Below are 17,786 nucleotides of genomic sequence, written 5' to 3'. Positions count from 1 at the left end.
GAAATATTTTGTAACATTGTTTTTACTGTCACTTTTGATCTATGTATGTATGAATGTATGTATGTATGTATGTATGCATGTATGTATGTATGTATTATTCACATCCATGCAGTTTTTCACATCCACGCAATATATATTGACATCCATGCAATTTTTCAGCTACCCATCTAAATTTCTTTAATCAAATCTTAGACAAACTACAGAGAAAGTTTTAGTCTTACAGAGTAAGATTAACTGATGCATTTAAAAAAAATTCTTCTACTTACTTTTGTCCCTTTGGCTTTATGCAGGTGTCATGTACACTTAACTTAACGTAATAGTGAGATTGCAGGTAAATTAGTCATACTTTCCCCCTGGACACACTCAGAATGTCAAGCTTTGTCCCAGTGAGTTGCACGGGTGTGGATCTAAAAAATGCATAGAGAGATGGAGACATGTTTTTGCAGACAAACTTTTTACACACCGTCGTAGAATGTTGTATGTAGTCAAAAGGAAACGGTTCATTTTGCTCAGCAATTTCTATACCACCATTTAAAGTGTGTATTCATAATTGGGATGTGTGTAGTAAGCCAGTAATAAAAATGAATTGCGTGTGTAGTATGAGTTTCCATGATTTATGAGTTATTTATTAGAAAGCAAAAAACGTGATTTGAGTGCTAATGAACCTGGAGGCAATGTGATAATTACTTTAATTAAAATTGCTCCCATAAACAGTTCATCTGTGATTATTTCCCTTTCAGGGACAATGATTTATTTGGCCAATTCAGCTCTACTTGTGCAAAGTGTTGACACATGGTGCTTTACAGCCTTTCACACAGTACCCTGTAAAGATGGAGAAATGGATTTCACTGGCATGAAACAACTCACCAAAGGCTCATTTAGAGTTGCATGATTAATTGTTAAAAGATCTCAATCTCGATTCAAACACCCATGCAATCTCATTCCTAAATGACAACGATTAGCCTGTTTAATTAACCAAAATCACAGCGGAACATTCAAATCTGTGTTTGCGCTGCCGCTGATCCAGAGAGAGCATATGAAACGGCTTCACAAACTGTCTTTTCAAACGCACTGTATCTTTATTTCTTGCTTACAGTAATTAAAATTATCACAGAAGTACCGGGATAAAAGTTTATAGTTCGTATATAAACACTGATGCTAATACAGTGATTCATCTTTTGAAATATTGTATCGCTTCAAATAACGATTGTGTCAATTACACCGTTACACCAGTAGGTGGCGACCAGTGAATGTATTTGTCATTGAATCATTTGTTCAAGAGATTCGTTCAAAAAAACGCTGATTCATCCAGTAATGAAAAATTAAGTATTTTTGAGTCGTTGAATCACTCATTCAAACCATAAAAAATGGATAAACTCAGAATTCAGAGTCATTCGACATTTTAAATAGACTGCCACAATTAACTAGCCTGACAAGCCAGACCCACATCAAGATGTTGGGTCTGGGAACACACCATTGGCAGGGTTTAATCGGAGTGGCGGGATAAACGGTTGTCTTTCAAATTCCCTCTGCACGCAATAGGATAGCGCTACAACCAACCAGAGCGCTATCAGTGGTGAGACAACAATCACAAGCGGGTTGTGGCTGAGTCCCATGCGTTTTCCCACCAGCGGAGCTAGTTGATAGATTAAACTTTTGCCGTATCTGGTCGGCAAAACTCCGAACACATCTTCCTTTTTTAAGAATGACTTCAGTGCCGTTCTTGGTTAGCAGGGAATTCACACGGAACCGTTGCAACTCTGCCATCATTATGTTAAGTCCGCCCACCGACTCTATACACGATGTGATTGGCCTGACCAGAATTTGGTTTTTCAAGTTCGCAAGCCAACGGAGAGTTGCTAGACGACCCTGGCTTTTTCTAGGCTTGCAATTAACTAGCCTGACGTCGTCATACTCAATTCTAGTCAGAATATGAGTCTGATGCTGCTCCGTTGGGCTGCGATTATGGGGCGTGTTTCAACCAAACCAGGAAAGACCTCAATTGGATAGACTTACAACCAATCAGAGCAGCAGAGCGACGCATAACGTTAGTTGTCAAATGTCAACAGAACTCAACTGCACAGTGTTGTCAAGTCCGTCTATTTTTCCATGTCTGCAGGTGTTGTAAATAAGAAGAGTACTTACCAACACAATCTTCATTTTTGAGAGAAATAGTGAAGGTGAATGCATATACTATAACAAGCTCTCTGTTTAGGATTAGAACAAATTCAACCCAAGCGCTCTTTGGTGACGTGGATGGTTACGTTACTGTTTATCATCTGTCCATCATCGTCTAAAGCCCGCCCTGACAATTTGATTGGTCCAAACAGCTTATGTTTGGGCATGGTTGCTCCACAACGGATCAAGTCCAGATCGAACTTCCCAAACTCAAATGTTGTGGGCGGGGCTAAGTTCGGATGGCATCCAGGCTAGCAATTAACATTTGTCTCTAGTAAATTACATTTTGTTTAGTTTAGTTTGTCTGATCAGAATCGCGATCTCTGTTTGAAAAAAAAGGTGATTCTCAATTGATCCAGAATCGTGCAGCTCTAGGCTAATTATATATATATATTATTCATAATTTCAGCCATTAATCTTTATTAAAGGTACACTATGTAACTTTTTGTTCAAAATTTAAAACAATACATTGTCAATCCTTCTTCCAAATCGTGTTACCCTGATTCACTGTGAGCCTGTTATAAGTGTTTTTATAACATGGTATGTCTGAATACTCGATTCTGATTGGCTGGAAGGTGTGCAATAAAACCGTTTAATACACATAATTGCCATTTTCACCCTTTATAAAAATATTATACTTTTTCTTTTTAAAGATTTTGTAATCATATGGCTTAGTTTTGCTTGTAGTCAATCATTTTATTTGTGATAGTGAAATTGTGTGGATATCATTTTTGGCCAGGCTGTCATGCAAAGAAATTATGAACCAACAAAATATTAAGAACTTATTGCTGTAGTCAATGCTTTTTGGTTGCTGCATAGTATAAAATCTGTAGCTGTAGTTTGCCTTTTTGCCAAATAATTCTGTCATTTTGATGTATACTTTTATTCAGCAAGAAGTACGCTTGGACATTTTGATTTAAAGTGAGAGTAAAGAGATTTATAATGTTACAAATGATTTCTTTTCCAAATAAATTGTTATATATATAAATATTTTTTGTTGAATAATTACAGATATTTATGCTGTAGCTGAAGTGTTAGAGTCCAATCTGAAGTGTTGAATTAAGGCATTTACATCTCCGCAATCGACAGAGAGATTCAGGACATGAACCAGACGCTCAGACCATTAAAGGCTTTGTATCCCAATCAGCTGCCCCATTAGAGCAAATCCCCTGTCTCCTACATTTGTCCTAAAGCAGCATTCATATTTTACAAGGGTCTGCCATCCATCATGGGCTATGTCCTTCAGCAGACTGCTACTACAGCCTCAAGCTGTATGTGTTTTCCTCTGCTTTGGTGACTGGCTGTAGCCCAGCACATACTGTGACTGTGGGCTCACATCCCAAAGCGTAGTCTGTGATCTGGAACCTCATGCCCCTTCATGCTGACTGCTACTTCAAGTGGCTTTTCTCTCTCTTGCTCTTTGCTGACGGTGTTGTGGTATTTAACCTGCTGGGTGACCACATTGTCCCCATGAGAGCTTTACGTTCCTGTACAGGACACCAGCAGTGCTGAAGGAAGGCCAACTTTTAGCTCTGCTGAAGGGAGGTCTGTCTGTAAATCAGCCGGAAAGAGACGAGAGAGAGATTTTAAAATTATTTTTAATGTCAACACAGTAACACATAAAGAAACGCATAACGAAAAAGTGTTTAAATCATCTACGCTCACATGAGATGAAGACTCCAGTTATAACATAAGGATGCTGAAAAGTCAGCCTTGCATCACAGGAATAAATTATAATTCAAATATAATAGTATTTCACAATATTGCTGATTTTACATGCAGGTAGTTATTACGGAACAGAAAAAAATACAACCTATATAGTTATTAGGGAAAGTCCATATACTTGCCATCAGTGTTGGGGTTAAAGGGATAGTTCACCCAAAAATGAAAATTAGCCCATAATTTACTCACCCTCAAGTCATCCTAGGTGTATATGACATTCTTCTTTCAGATGAATAAAATCTTCCAGGCTAGGCTAATCCAAGCATTAGAATTTGATTAATAGTTGCTCTGTTTTTGAAGTCCATAAAAAGTGCATCTGCCCATCATATAACTGCTCCATGCAGCTCTGGGGTGTTAATAAAGGCCTTCTGAAGCGAATCGATGTGTTTGTGTAAGAAAAATATCCATATTTAAATCTTTATAAAGTAAACTTTCAGTTAACGGGTGGGAAGTCACGGATTTGACTGCCGTTCCAGTGCACTTTCACTGGTAGAAGGTTGGAAAAACTGGTTACAGGTTGCCTGGAACGCGGCATTAACCGTCAGTCTTGCACATCTGCCATGTTTGTAGTTTTTTTTAAACATTTTTTATCCGTGTTTGTAGTTCTAATAGAATCCTCATACAACTCGCAATGGGTTGTGGGCAATATCAGCCGTTAGATCCAGGTATCTTTGGAAAACTCATTTCAACATGAGGGACGTACTACGGTAGGGGAGAACCGGGGTGAAAGTAACACGGGACGAAAGTAACAACGCGATTTTCTCCGAGCCCTGAATACATTTGCATTCCAAGCTATGACAGCACGTTCAGCACACAACCCATGACGGATCTGCCAAATATAATGTGATTCCGCCCTCGTTTCCCGCGGTTAGGTACGAAATACAGTTTTCAAGTACGGCAAGTAAATTAATGAAGCGTTACTTTTTTTTTTAATTACAAGTTGTGTTTCTTGTTTTATGTGTCACAGTAATGATCAATCTACGGGTTATTTAGTGCTGTTACACACCCTGAAGGTTTGTCTTTTCAGAGTTTTTCAGTATAAAAGTAAATCGTGTTTAAATCAGGACTTCCTGTCGGGACGAAAGTAACACTTGTCACTTTTGTCCCGCTATTATATATATATAATGCATATTATGCACATTTAATTTAATTTAATTTTTATATTGTTCATACTGTTGAAGAAAAAAACGTATCAAATAGATTGACATTGCAAATAAAAAATATTCTAAACAATTCAAGTTTGTACTGTCATATTTCATTTGAAACATTTGATGAACTTTAACATATAAAATGAAAATGTAATTTAATATTTTTTTTGCAAAGATAAAGGACAAAATATGTTTGCAGTTACATATTAACAAGGTCATAGTCAGGTATGTTTAATAAAAACAAGAGTAGCACCAAAAAATCTAGCTTGTATTGTTGTGTTACTTTCGTCCCACCTGATGGGGTCAAAAGTAACAATGTGCAGCTTATGTTCAAAGTGAAATTATACTGTAGTCGTTCTACATTTGTACAAAATACCACCTGCTATTGATAGACCACACTTGTGAGTTATTGACCACAGCAAAAATATATCTCGGTCTAAAACATTATCTTTTAAAATTACGATTTTCTGAAAAATTGTACTTTCGTCCCTGCTCTCCCCTACTATTTTTTCGAATACTATTTAGGATGGATCATATGTGAATTGGGAAGCATCGTTATTCTTCTGCAAATCAGAATGGCAGCACAGTTGATAGGTTTGAGCGGCGGCGCCCTCTACTGTACAGGTGTGAATTTGCATTTCCTTCTGCCTGAGGCTTATTCATTTAACTTATGGTGTGAAAGGGCAACAAAAAACAAGAAGCAAGCCCAGCCCACGTGAGAAAAAGTAACGCAAAAGTAACATAACAATTACTTTCCATAAAAAACAACTAAGCAATGCATTTAGTTACTTTTTAGGGAGTAACTCCATAGAGTAATTACTTTTAAAAGTAACTTTCCCCAACGCTGCTGGCCATGTACTGTATATCAGAATTAAATCGGGCACATTGCTCTCTAGATATCAGTAGCATCAGAAAAACACATATCAATTTCTTTTAAGGCTCAAGTTAAAAAGGTTTGTAAAGGGGTTAAATTTCATCTGTCAAATTTTAGATTTATACGATACTGTATGTCAACAGAGGCTGCTATGTTATATCTACATTCTATGATTATTTCTTATATCAAGCAAAAAGTTACGGACTGCAGCTTTTAAATGTAATCTAAGAAAATGGTTAGTTACTAATCAGCACTGTCAACATTAGTGTCTTACTAGTTTGCTCTTGTCGCTATCTTTCTCTTTTTACCTCCTTTTTTACATTTTAGACTTATTTAGCACAATATATGTTTAGACAAAAATGTCCTGTTAATGTTTCACGTGGGATCATGTACCTGTGCTTTTATGTGATACAACCCCAAATCAGAAAAAGTTGGGACAGTATGGAAAACGCAAAAAAAAAAAAGAAAAAAAGAAGTGATTTCTAAATTTACTTTGACTTGTATTTCATTGCAGACAATATGAACACAAAATATTTCATGTTTTGTCTGGTCAACTTCATGTCATTTGTAAATATGCATCCTTTCCTGTCATTCAGACCTGCAACACATTTCAAAAAAAGTTGGGACAGTAAAGCATTTACCACTTTGTAATGTTGCCATTCCTTTTCACAACACTTAAAAGAAGTTTAGGGACTGAAGACACCAAGTGATGAAGTGTTTCAGGTGTAATTTTGTCCCATTCTTCCTGTAAACAAGTCTTAAGGTGGGCAACAGTACGGGGTCTTCGTTGTCGCATACACATTCTCTATTGGAGACAGGTCGGGACTGCAGGCAGGCCAGTCAAGTACCCGTACCCTCTTCCTCCGCAGCCAGGACTTTGTAATGTGTGCAGAATGTGGTTTTGCATTGTCTTGTTGAAATATGCATGGACGTCTCTGGAAAAGATGTCTTCTTGAAGGCAGCATATTATGCTCCAAAATCTCTATGTACTTTTCAGCATTAATGGTGCCTTCACAGAAGTGCAAGTTACCTTTGCCAAGGGCACTGACACAACCCCATACCATGACAGACCCTGGCTTTTGGACTTGTTGCTGGTAACAGTCTGGATGATCCTTTTCTTCTTTGGTCCGGAGCACACGGCGTCAATTCCTCCCAAAAAATACCTGAAATACTGATTCATCTGACCACAGTACATGTTTCCACTGTGTGATGGTCCATCCCAGATGCCTCCGAGCCCAGAGAAGTCGACGGCGCTTCTGGACACTGTTAACATAGGGCTTCCTTTTGGCACAGTACAGTTTTAACTGGCATTTGTGGATGTAACTACGTATTGTGGTACTTGACAAAGGTTTGCCAAAGTAGTCTTGAGCCCATGTGGTGATATCGCTTATAGATGAATGACGATTCTTGATGCAGTGCCGCCTGAGGGATCGGAGATCACGGTTGTTCAGCTTAGGCTTGCGCCCTTGTCCTTTACGCACTGAAATTCCTCCAGATTTCTTGAATCTTTTAATTATGTTATGCACTGTTGAATGTGAAATATCCAAATCTCTTCCTATCTTTCTTTGAGGAACATAGTTTTTAAACATTTCAATAATTTTCTCACGTATTTGTTGGCAAACTGGCGATCCTCTGCCCATCTTTGCTCCTAAAGGATTAGACCTTTCTTGGATGCTGCTTTTGTACCAAATCATAATTACAATCACCTGTTGACATCACCTGTTTCAAATCACATCATTATTTAACCATTTTTCCTCATTACTAGCCCTAAATTGCTCCTGTCACAACTTTTTTTGAAATGTGTTGCAGGTCTGAATGACAGGAAAGGATGCATATTTACAAATGACATGAAGTTGACCAGACAAAACATTAAATATTTTGTGTTCATATTGTCTGCAATGAAATACAAGTCAAAGTAAATTTAGAAATCATTTTTTAATTTTTTTATTTGCGTTTTCCATACTGTCCCAACTTTTTCTGATTTGGGGTTGTATGTTTGTTCCAATTTTTGCTGTTTCTTTTTTCTCTCTCTTTCATTTTTCTCTTTTGTGTGTGTTATATATGATGCTCTGTTCTTGTTTTTAGGTTGACTTTTTAACATTTCTGTCAAGGGTCTACAGATGAAAAACATTTAGGCTAATTCTGGCACATTTACATTCATGTTTATTAATGTGCACATCTCCTGTAAACAAATAAAATAAAAAATGAACCAGTGCACTCAACCTCTTTAACTGGACTCAGTAGTGCTTTCTCTGGTACTTTAAATCTAAGGCTAATTTAGACAATCTTCTATTGTTGAAAGCTTGATTTATATTTATTTTTGGGTGTATTTTAATAATGGCTAGTGCATGGTTAGCGGCTGTCACATGGGCCATGAGCCAAAAACTACAGTAAAGCCTTCAGTGGGTTTGTTTGTGGGAGTACTTGGTATGCACCGAATCCATCTTGATCTCTGAAACGGCCTGCAGGATGAGTGCTGTGCATTTTGAGTGGGCTTTTGACACTCACGCCTTTTTTAAAACTCACGGTTTCGAAAGGCATTCACTTCATACTAATCAACATGGAGCCCAATTACAGAGAAACTCCGTCTCACATCTCTATCTGATGGAATTGTATTAAAATGATTCCCATGGCTTTGACTGTGCTGAATAATTAATAGAGAATTTTTGCTCATGCTAACCACGATATCTGAGAGATTTCCATATAAGGAGCAGTTCCAGTTTGATTTGTAATTATGTTGACTTCATGAACTCTGCATATTTTTGTTAAGTAAAATGACTGTTGCTTTGGGTATGCAGAATTGTTCTGTTTATTTGAGTGATATGATCAATATACTGTCCATTATTTAGCTATTTTGAGAATATTGCCTTGTAACTCTATCCGATTGAGTGATGAACAGAAAAGGCCATTCCACCTTGTGTCAGATACAAAATGTAATCTAGATTTATTTAATGATATATCATATTTCATTATTATTAATGTTTTCAAATATTTTTTCAGTTAATATTGTAAAAGTAATAAATGAATAATTAAGAAAATACATCTAAAAATCATACATCTTATTGGCTATATTACATTTTATTATACACTACCGTTCAGAAGTTTAGAGTTGGCAAGTCTTTTTCAATTTCAAATAAATACTTCAAATAAAAATAATATGAAGAAAAAATATGAAACAACTGTTTTCAACATTATTATTAATAATAATAAATGTTTCTTGAGCAGCTAATCATCATATTAGAATGATTTCTGAAGGATCATGTGACACTGAAGACTGGAGGAATGTTGGCTTTGCCATCACAGGAATACATTAAAATATATCAACATAGATATTTTAAATTGTAATATTTTAGATTAAATAAATGCAGCTTTGGTGAGTATAAGAAACTTTTAAAAGTATTTAAAAAAAATCTCACCTACCCCAAACTTTTGAACAGCAGTATATTATATATTTTATATCTGCATTAGATTGTCCATCATCCACTCTAGTCTCTCAATGTTGCTATCAGCCATTATACAGTGGGAAGAACAAGTATTTGATACACTGCCGATTTTGCAGGTTTGCCCACTTACAAAGCATGTAGAAGTCTGTCATTTTTATCATAGGTACTCTTCAACTGTGTGTGACGGAATCTAAAACAAAAATCCAGAAAATCACATTGTATGATTTTTAAGTAGTTAATTTGCATTTTATTGCATGACATAAGTATTTGATACATCAGAAAAGCAGAACTTAATATTTGGTACAGAAACCTTTGTTTGCAATTACAGAGATCATATGTTTCCTGTAGCTCTTGACCAGGTTTGCACACACTGCAGCAGGGATTTTGGCCCACTCCTCCATACAGACCTTCTCCAGATCCTTCAGGTTTCGGGGCTGTCGCTGGGCAATACGGACTTTCAGGTCCCTCCAAAGATTTTCTACACTCTTAAAAAAAAAGGTTCTATATGGCACCAAAAATGGTGCTTGACTCGTAATCATAGGGGAACCTTTTTAAGTGCTATATAGCACCAATTTTGTTTTTTCAGAGGTTCTTGACCGGTTCTTTGATTAAGGTGCTATATAGCACCGCTACCATATACAGAACATGTTAAGATATGGTGCTATATAGCACCAAAAGTGGTTCCTCTATGATTACGACGAAGAACAATTCTTGGTGCCATATAGAACCTTTTTTTTAGAGTGTATTGGGTTCAGGTCTGGAGACTGGCTAGGCCACTCCAGGACCTTGAGATGCTTCTAACGGAGCCACTCCTTAGTTGCCCTGGCTGTGTGTTTGGGGTCGTTGTCATGCTGGAAGACCCAGCCATGGCCCATCTTCAATGCTCTTACTGAGGGAAGGGGTTTGTTGGCCAAGATCTTGCGATACATGGCCCCATCCTCCCCTCAATACGGTGCAGTCGTCCTGTCTCCTTTGCAGAAAAGCATCCCCAAAGAATGATGTTTCCATCTCAATGCTTCACGGTTGGGATGGTGTTCTTGGGGTTGTACTCATCCTTCTTCTTCCTCCAAACAAGGCAGGTGGAGTTTAGACCAACAAGCTCTATTTTTGTCTCATCAGACCACATGACCTTCTCCCATTCCGCCTCTGGATCATCCAGATGGTCATTGGCAAACTTCAGACGGGGCTGGACATGCGCTGGCTTGAGCAGGGGGACCTTGCGATTTTAATCCATGACGGCGTAGTGTTACTAACGTTTTTTTTTTTGAGACTGTGGTCCCAGCTCTCTTCAGGTCATTGACCAGGTCTTGCATGGTGCCCCAGACCGAGGGAGATTGACCGTCATCTTGAACTTCTTCCGTTTTCTAATAATTGAACCAACAGTTGTTGCCTTCTCACCAAGCTGCTTACCTATTGTCCTGTAGCCCATCCCTGCCTTGTGCAGGTCTACAATTTTATCGCTGATGTCCTTACACAGCTCTCTGGTCTTGGCCATTGTGGAGAAGTTGGAGTCTGTTTGATTGAGTGTGTGGACAAGTGTCTTTTATACAGGAAACGAGTTCAAACAGGTGCAGTTAATACAGGTAATGATTGGAGAACAGGAGGGCTTCTTAACCCTCTGGTGCTCTTCGTTTAGGGGTTGCATTGGTTGTCTTCCCGGTCATAAGTGACCGGACACCTAAAAATTTAACTTCCTCCACCTCAGTAAAACCAATGCAATTTAGTTTTCTTCAATAATATTTTTTCTTTTTAATTTTGTATTTTGAGATTATTTGATGGTATTTTTTAATATCTATGCAATAATTATGGTCTATTTTTGCCATTGAAAATTATACAATTTTTTTTTTTTTTTTACTTTTTTTTTATTTTTATTATTGCAGTATTTCAGGTTAAAATAGAGAATAGGCCTTCAAAATATATATTTTTGAAGGCAAATTAGCACCCTCTTTTGGAATTATTTAAGAAATCATGTAACCATGGTTGTAATCACTAGAGGTCTCTATGGAGAATTCCCTAGTTCTGTTTTGAACACATTTAATGATTTTTTGTTGACGGATTTGAACATATATTTAAAAAATCTCAAAGACTTTTTATTATTAAGTTGTATTTTTTTGTTAGAAATATAGATTTTTTCTGTGAATTTGTGTTTTTGCAGATTTCCCATTCATTTCCTATGGTGTCATTTTTGTGGAAGTGGGAGTATATTTTTTTTACGACAACTTAGCATGCTCGAATCATGCCCTCAATTTTTTTGTGTGTTTACATACCTAATGCTAGAAAAGTAACCAAGATTCATATCATTTTGATGAAGCTGTGATTTTTTTAAATTCCAAATGTGGTTCATAGGTTCAGTTTTTACATAAATGTGTGTGTGTTTGTGTATAAGTGTGCGTGCGTGTGTGTGTGAGTGGATGTGTCAATATCACACTCTTGATGTTTTAGAGTGTCACCCCTTTACTGCTGTGTACTTTTTTCAGCATTTTGGCCGATTTGTAGATTGTACACAGTCTACACAAACAAATTCTGTGACTTTTTGTGTTTTTGCAGATTTCCCATTCATTTCCTATGGGTGTCATTTTTGACCAAAGAGCACAAGTGGGAGTCATTTTTTACGACCACTTAGCATGCTCGAATCATGCCCTCAATTTTTTTTTGTGTTAACATACCTAATGCTGGAAAAGTCACCAAGTTTCATATTTTTCCGATGAAGCTGTGATTTAAAAAAATTCCAAATGTGGTTCATAGGCTCAGTTTTTCATAGGTGTGTGTGTGTGAGCGGATGGGTCAATATCACACTCTTGATGTTTTAGAGTGTCATCCCTTTACAGCTGTGTACTTTTTTTCAGCATTGTGGCCGATTTGTAGATTGTACACACAAGTATTCTGTGAATTTTTGTGTTTTTGCCGATTTCCCATTAATTTCCTATGGTCGGTCATTGAACGACAATGAACGGTACTTTTTTTTTTACGACCAATTAACATGCTCGAATCATGACCCCAATTTGTTTGTGTGTTAACATACCTAATGCAAGAAAAGTCCAAATTTCACATCATTCCAATGAAGCTGTGATTTTTAACATTTCAAAACAGAAAATGTTCCTGTCAGAAATGACCAAAGAGCATCAGAGGGTTAAAGAAAAACTAACAGGTCTGTGAGAGCCGGAATTCTTACTGGTTGGTAGGTGATCAAATACTTATGTCATACAATAAATTGAAAAGTAATTATTTAAAAATCATACATTGCGATTTTCTGGATTTTTGTTTTAGATTCCGTGTCTCACAGTTGAAGTGTACCTATGATAAAATATTACAAACCTCTACCTGCTTTGTTCGTAGGAAAACCTGCAAAATTGGCAGTGTATCAAATACTTGTTCTCCCCACTGTAAAAGCACATATTGGTATAGACCACTATTTTATATGTGAGAAAATTCTGTTATTAAAGGGGAAATCTGCAACTGTCAGCAAGATTTTAATGACACTACAATAAACACCGGTGAACAATAACTGTTCTCTCATAGACACTGGAGACTCCACCCATATGTTCATAAACACAAGGGTAATTCAGAGGGACGGTGTACGCTTTCAGCTTTAATAGCTTGCCATTTTATGGCTATTTATTTCATTAATTATAATGCTTCATATGCATTGAAACTGCCTTCGCATCCTTTTATAACAAGTTTTTCACTTAATAGTGTAGCCGAACATATAAATATTCCAATGGTCTTTACTGAACAAAGTGATAACGAACGAGCCCTCTGTGGAGACATTTCCTGAGACATTACTGGTCATTTTCATATAATCATCTTAAGCATGCTCTATTATAGTTTAATATAGATCTTTAGCAATGTATGATTTGTAAAAACCATTGATGTGTCTTTTGGTCTGGTTGTTTCAGCATTTTCTTGTGCTCTCTCTCAGGGAGAAGATGCCGTTCCACCATGTGACGGCAGGATTGCTGTACAAGGGGAACTACTTGAGTCGCTCACTGTCCGAACACAGCAATAGCGAACAGCTCGCCAGCATCTCTGTGGAGGAGCTAGATGGTGAGTACTGACCTTACTGACAATATTTAATGAAGGTCAAACTTTTAAACATGGTTACTTCATAATTATTTTGATTAAAGGAATAGTTCACTCAAAAATGAATTGGCGTTCATCTTCGCACAGTTGTTTTTGTACAACAGCTCCAGAAATTAGGAAAGAAACACCATAAAAGGAGTCTACACAACTTGTGCATTATATTTTAAGTCTTCTGAAACTACATGATAGATTTTTTTTTGTGTGAGGAACAGACAGAAAAAAGAATAAATGGTAAGGGGGCCAAGGGGGAAAATTAATTTCAGAAGACTTTCTGTCTTACATCCATCCATCCATCCATCCACCTATCTGTCCAATCCAACCATCAGCCCATCCATCAGCCCATAATCCATCCATCAGCCCATAATCCATCCATCCACCTATTTGTCCAATCCATCCGCCCATTCATTCATCCATCTACCTATCTGTGCAATCCATCCTTCAGCCCATCCATCCATCCATTCACCTATCTGTCCGATCCATCTATCAGCCCATAATCCATCCATCCATCCATCCATCTGCCCATAATCCATCTGTCCGTCCATCCATCTGCCCATCCATCTGCCCATCCATCAGCCCATAACCCATCCATCCATCTATCTGTGCAATCCATCCTTCAGCCCATCCATCCATCCATTCACCTATCTGTCCGATCCATCCATCAGACCATAATCCATCCATCCATTCATCCATCTGCCCATCCATCCATCCATCTGCCCATCCATCAGCCCATAATTCATCTGTCCGTCCATCCATCCATCCATCTGCCCATCCATTAGCCCATAACCCATCCATCCATCTATCTGTCCAATCCATCCATCAGCCCATAATCCATCCATCTGCCCATCCATCCATCTGCCCATCCATCAGCCCATAATCCATCTGTCCGTCCATTCATCCATCCGTCCATCCGTCCATCTGCCCATCCATACATCAACCTATAACCCATCCATCCACCTATCTGTCCAATCCATCCGCCCATTCATTAATTCATCCATCTACCTATCTGTGCAGTCCATCCATCCATCCGTCCATCTGCCCACCCATCCATCCATCCATCAGCCAATAACCGATCCATGCATCCATCCATCTATCCATCCACCTATTTGTCCAATCCATCTGCCCATCCATCCATCTACCTATCTGTGCTATCCATCCGCCCATCCATCAATCAGCCCATAATCCACCCATCCATCTACCATTCTGTCCATCCATCCATCCGCCCATCCATCTGTCCAATCCATCCATCAGCCCATAATCCATCCATCAGCCCATAACCCATCCATCCTTGCATTTATGCATCCATCTATCCATATGCACATCCAACCAAAGTTTTTCCGTCCATCTTGGCAAATGTGCCAGCTATATTAATTATATTATATTATATTAATTCTATTAATTCTATTCTATTCTATTCTATTCTATTCTATTAATTCTATTATTTGTTTAATGGATAATAGTGTCATATAACTTAAATTCATATTATGTTCATGTTTATAAAATATTAATTTTTGAATGTGAATGAATTACGGATCCCTTAAGCATTATATATATAAATTTGTTATTAATAACTTTTTAATGAAGGCCTGAAGTGTTTTTGGCTTTTATGTATAAATCAGGCATTAAATCAAAATTTGAATAGAAATGAGGATCAAAGCAGCACACATCCCCCTAACACTTCATCATGATTCGGGGAGACAGATGCAGAGGGCTAATCAATTAAAGCTGCCTTTGTCAGCAGAAAGGAGCTCGTGAAGAGTAATACATTGAACCCTTGAGGCCTGAAAATGAATGTTTAAGTGACATATTAACACTGCGGGGCATCTGCAGATATACAGAGCTGCTACAAGTCATTGACTTTGTTGGTTTTGCTCTGAAACAGTCCAAACTGTGAATTACAGCTGCTGGAAGCCTGCTGATGTTGTATCAGGAGGGGTCAGCAAATATTCTGTATAGCATCTTAATCACAGAGATACTCTTGTGAAAGAGAAACACGGGAGACCCGCATGGAGGTTTCTGACTGTATTAAAATGCAGAACAAATCGAATTAAATTTGCATTTGATTTGGCAGCAAAAAGTTTCAGCAATAAGGTTTCCAATACACTAAGAGGAATGCTATGTTTATGCTCCCAGATGAAAAAAAAAATGTTTTTCAAAGTATCCATATGAAGAGCACATATAGATTTTTCTATTAACTATCTTAGCATTTAATCTCATCGCATCTTCAGGTGTCTTACCAGATCAAAAACATGATTATTATATCGATTGGATATGGCTGCCAGATTCATCTCTAAAATGAACAGTGCTTGTCAGACGAATAGTCAGAATTGAAAGGATGAAATGTTTTCAAAGAGGATTTACATCCATAACAGAATCCTTATGTATATATTCATGAGTTTGCCTCTACGCACGAAAACAAATCTAATGCCTTTACTGTGCACACATTTTGCTGCTTCCCCAAAATCTTTTTGCATGTGTGAGAGTGTGTTGAATAACAATTACGAGCCTCTTTTTCCTGGGACAGATGTTCTTAATTGGCTTTGAAACATAACTGTCAGTGCAAATAGCTGTTGATATAAATGCCATTTGTATGGCTATAATTGTGAGCTACAATGTGTGATAAATAGCTTTGTTTTGTGTTTTAATTTCCTCTTGACACTGATTGTTGTTACGTATCGGTACCTTCTTTGTGCTTGATTAATCTGATTTGGTTTGAGTTGTAGCTTGTCCATGTTTGACTAGCAACATGGTCAGACTCAGCGGGACGCTTTTAGCCAATAGATGGGGTTGAATTTTAATCCTATTAGCGGGTCCTCAGTCATGGAAAACCTGTTAATATAAGATAATTTTAATGTTTTCCACACCTGGAAAGGTCTTGGAAATGGATAAAAATTCAAAGGTCATGGAAAATAATAGGTGTTTCTATTTTCAGTATCGATTTTTCTCACTAGATATTGCATTTCATGAGCCCCCTTTTGTAGAGTGAAATTTGACAACCAATAACATCAGACTGTCTGTTGAGGATGACTGTTTCTGGGATTCATTGAGTGGCAGATATTACTAGTTAATTAGGTTTTTATATGGGACACAAAATGGTCTTAAGGACAAAGGAAGTACTGAACTGTCTACTGAGCAGCAATTCAATATCAGGGCCTTTTTTTGTCTTATCGGAGACATTTGTACTTCAGAAAGTACATTCGAAGAATGTACCTGGAATTTAAATGGAAATATTTCCCAGACATCTCTATAATATAGTCAGAAAACGGCTGAAAATATCATAGAAAATAAGGAAAACGAATTGTTTTTTTTTAACAAACAGTCACAACTCTCAATAGTCTTTAATCCACAATTAGATAAGAACAGGAGAATACAAACTCAAACCATGCTAAGGGGGCATTTACACGACACCTTTTTTAATGAGTTTTGGCTGTTCATTTACACGATATTTACGTTTTTTGGGCCTGAAAATGCAAAACAAGTTTCTTAGTGCAGGTTTTCAAAACGATACCATTATCGTCTCCGTGTAAATTACAAAACCACAAATTCATCATGCGCATGTGTATTACGTGTTCAGTCTATAGACCTTGTGTTGCCATGCCCATTTTTCCCGGTTTGTATTTCCACAGCATGAAAGCGAGAATTTACGGATTTACGATTAAACCGGTTGTTTTAAAATCTTCCCGGTTTACTGACATTCGTTATGACATCCGCTTCAAACATTACAATGCTCATAATAACTTTAGTTAACTCTACAATAAGTAAATCCACTTCATTAGCTAATTATTCTTTGACAGTGATGCCATAGAAATATACAGCTACAGCAAAAACAGAAGTTCAAAGACAGTATTCTAAAGATGGCACTTGTTTCTCTGGTGCATAAGGTCTATAGGCATGTGTGAGTACTTAACAACCAAAATAACAAAGTAACATCACCAACTACTGGCCTGGCATGCATAATACAGTGTTTTTACAGTTTTTTGCAGATCTGTGTGAACTGGGATCGTTTTGACAACATTGTCGTCTTTACACAGATCTTTTCAAAAATGCAAAGGAACATTTTTTTTAGCACAACTTTGTCATGTAAACTTTAACAGCGACGATAGCCGACGGAGGACTGAACTGAACAGGGAGTATATATGCAGGAGATAACCAGGGAACTAAACAAGACACAGGTGATTAAAGGGATAGTTCACCCAAAAATGAAAATTAGCCCATGATTTACTCACCTTCAAGTCATCCTAGGTGTATATGAAATTCTTCTTTCAGACGAATACAATCAGAGTTATATTTTAAAATGTTCTGGCTAATCCAAGCTATATAATAGCAGTAATAGTTGCTCTGTTT

At 37.4% G+C, this 17,786-nt stretch overlaps 1 protein-coding gene across 1 annotated transcript in view; it reads left to right on the top strand.

Annotated features, from left to right (window-relative positions):
• Positions 1-17,786, top strand: part of caln1 (calneuron 1) — an 85,007-nt gene that overhangs the window by 1,671 nt on the left and 65,550 nt on the right. Inside the window, exon 2 of the mRNA XM_079823419.1 lies at positions 13,285-13,409. Coding sequence (XP_079679545.1) covers positions 13,285-13,409 — 125 coding nt within the window. The remainder of the gene's footprint in view (positions 1-13,284; positions 13,410-17,786) is intronic.

The sequence above is a fragment of the Gobio gobio genome, assembly GCF_949357685.1.
Source record: "Gobio gobio genome assembly, chromosome: 8".
NCBI lineage: Eukaryota > Metazoa > Chordata > Actinopteri > Cypriniformes > Gobionidae > Gobio > Gobio gobio.
The sequence above is the reverse complement of the archived record's forward strand: the minus strand, read 5'-3'. Positions and strand labels throughout refer to the sequence as shown.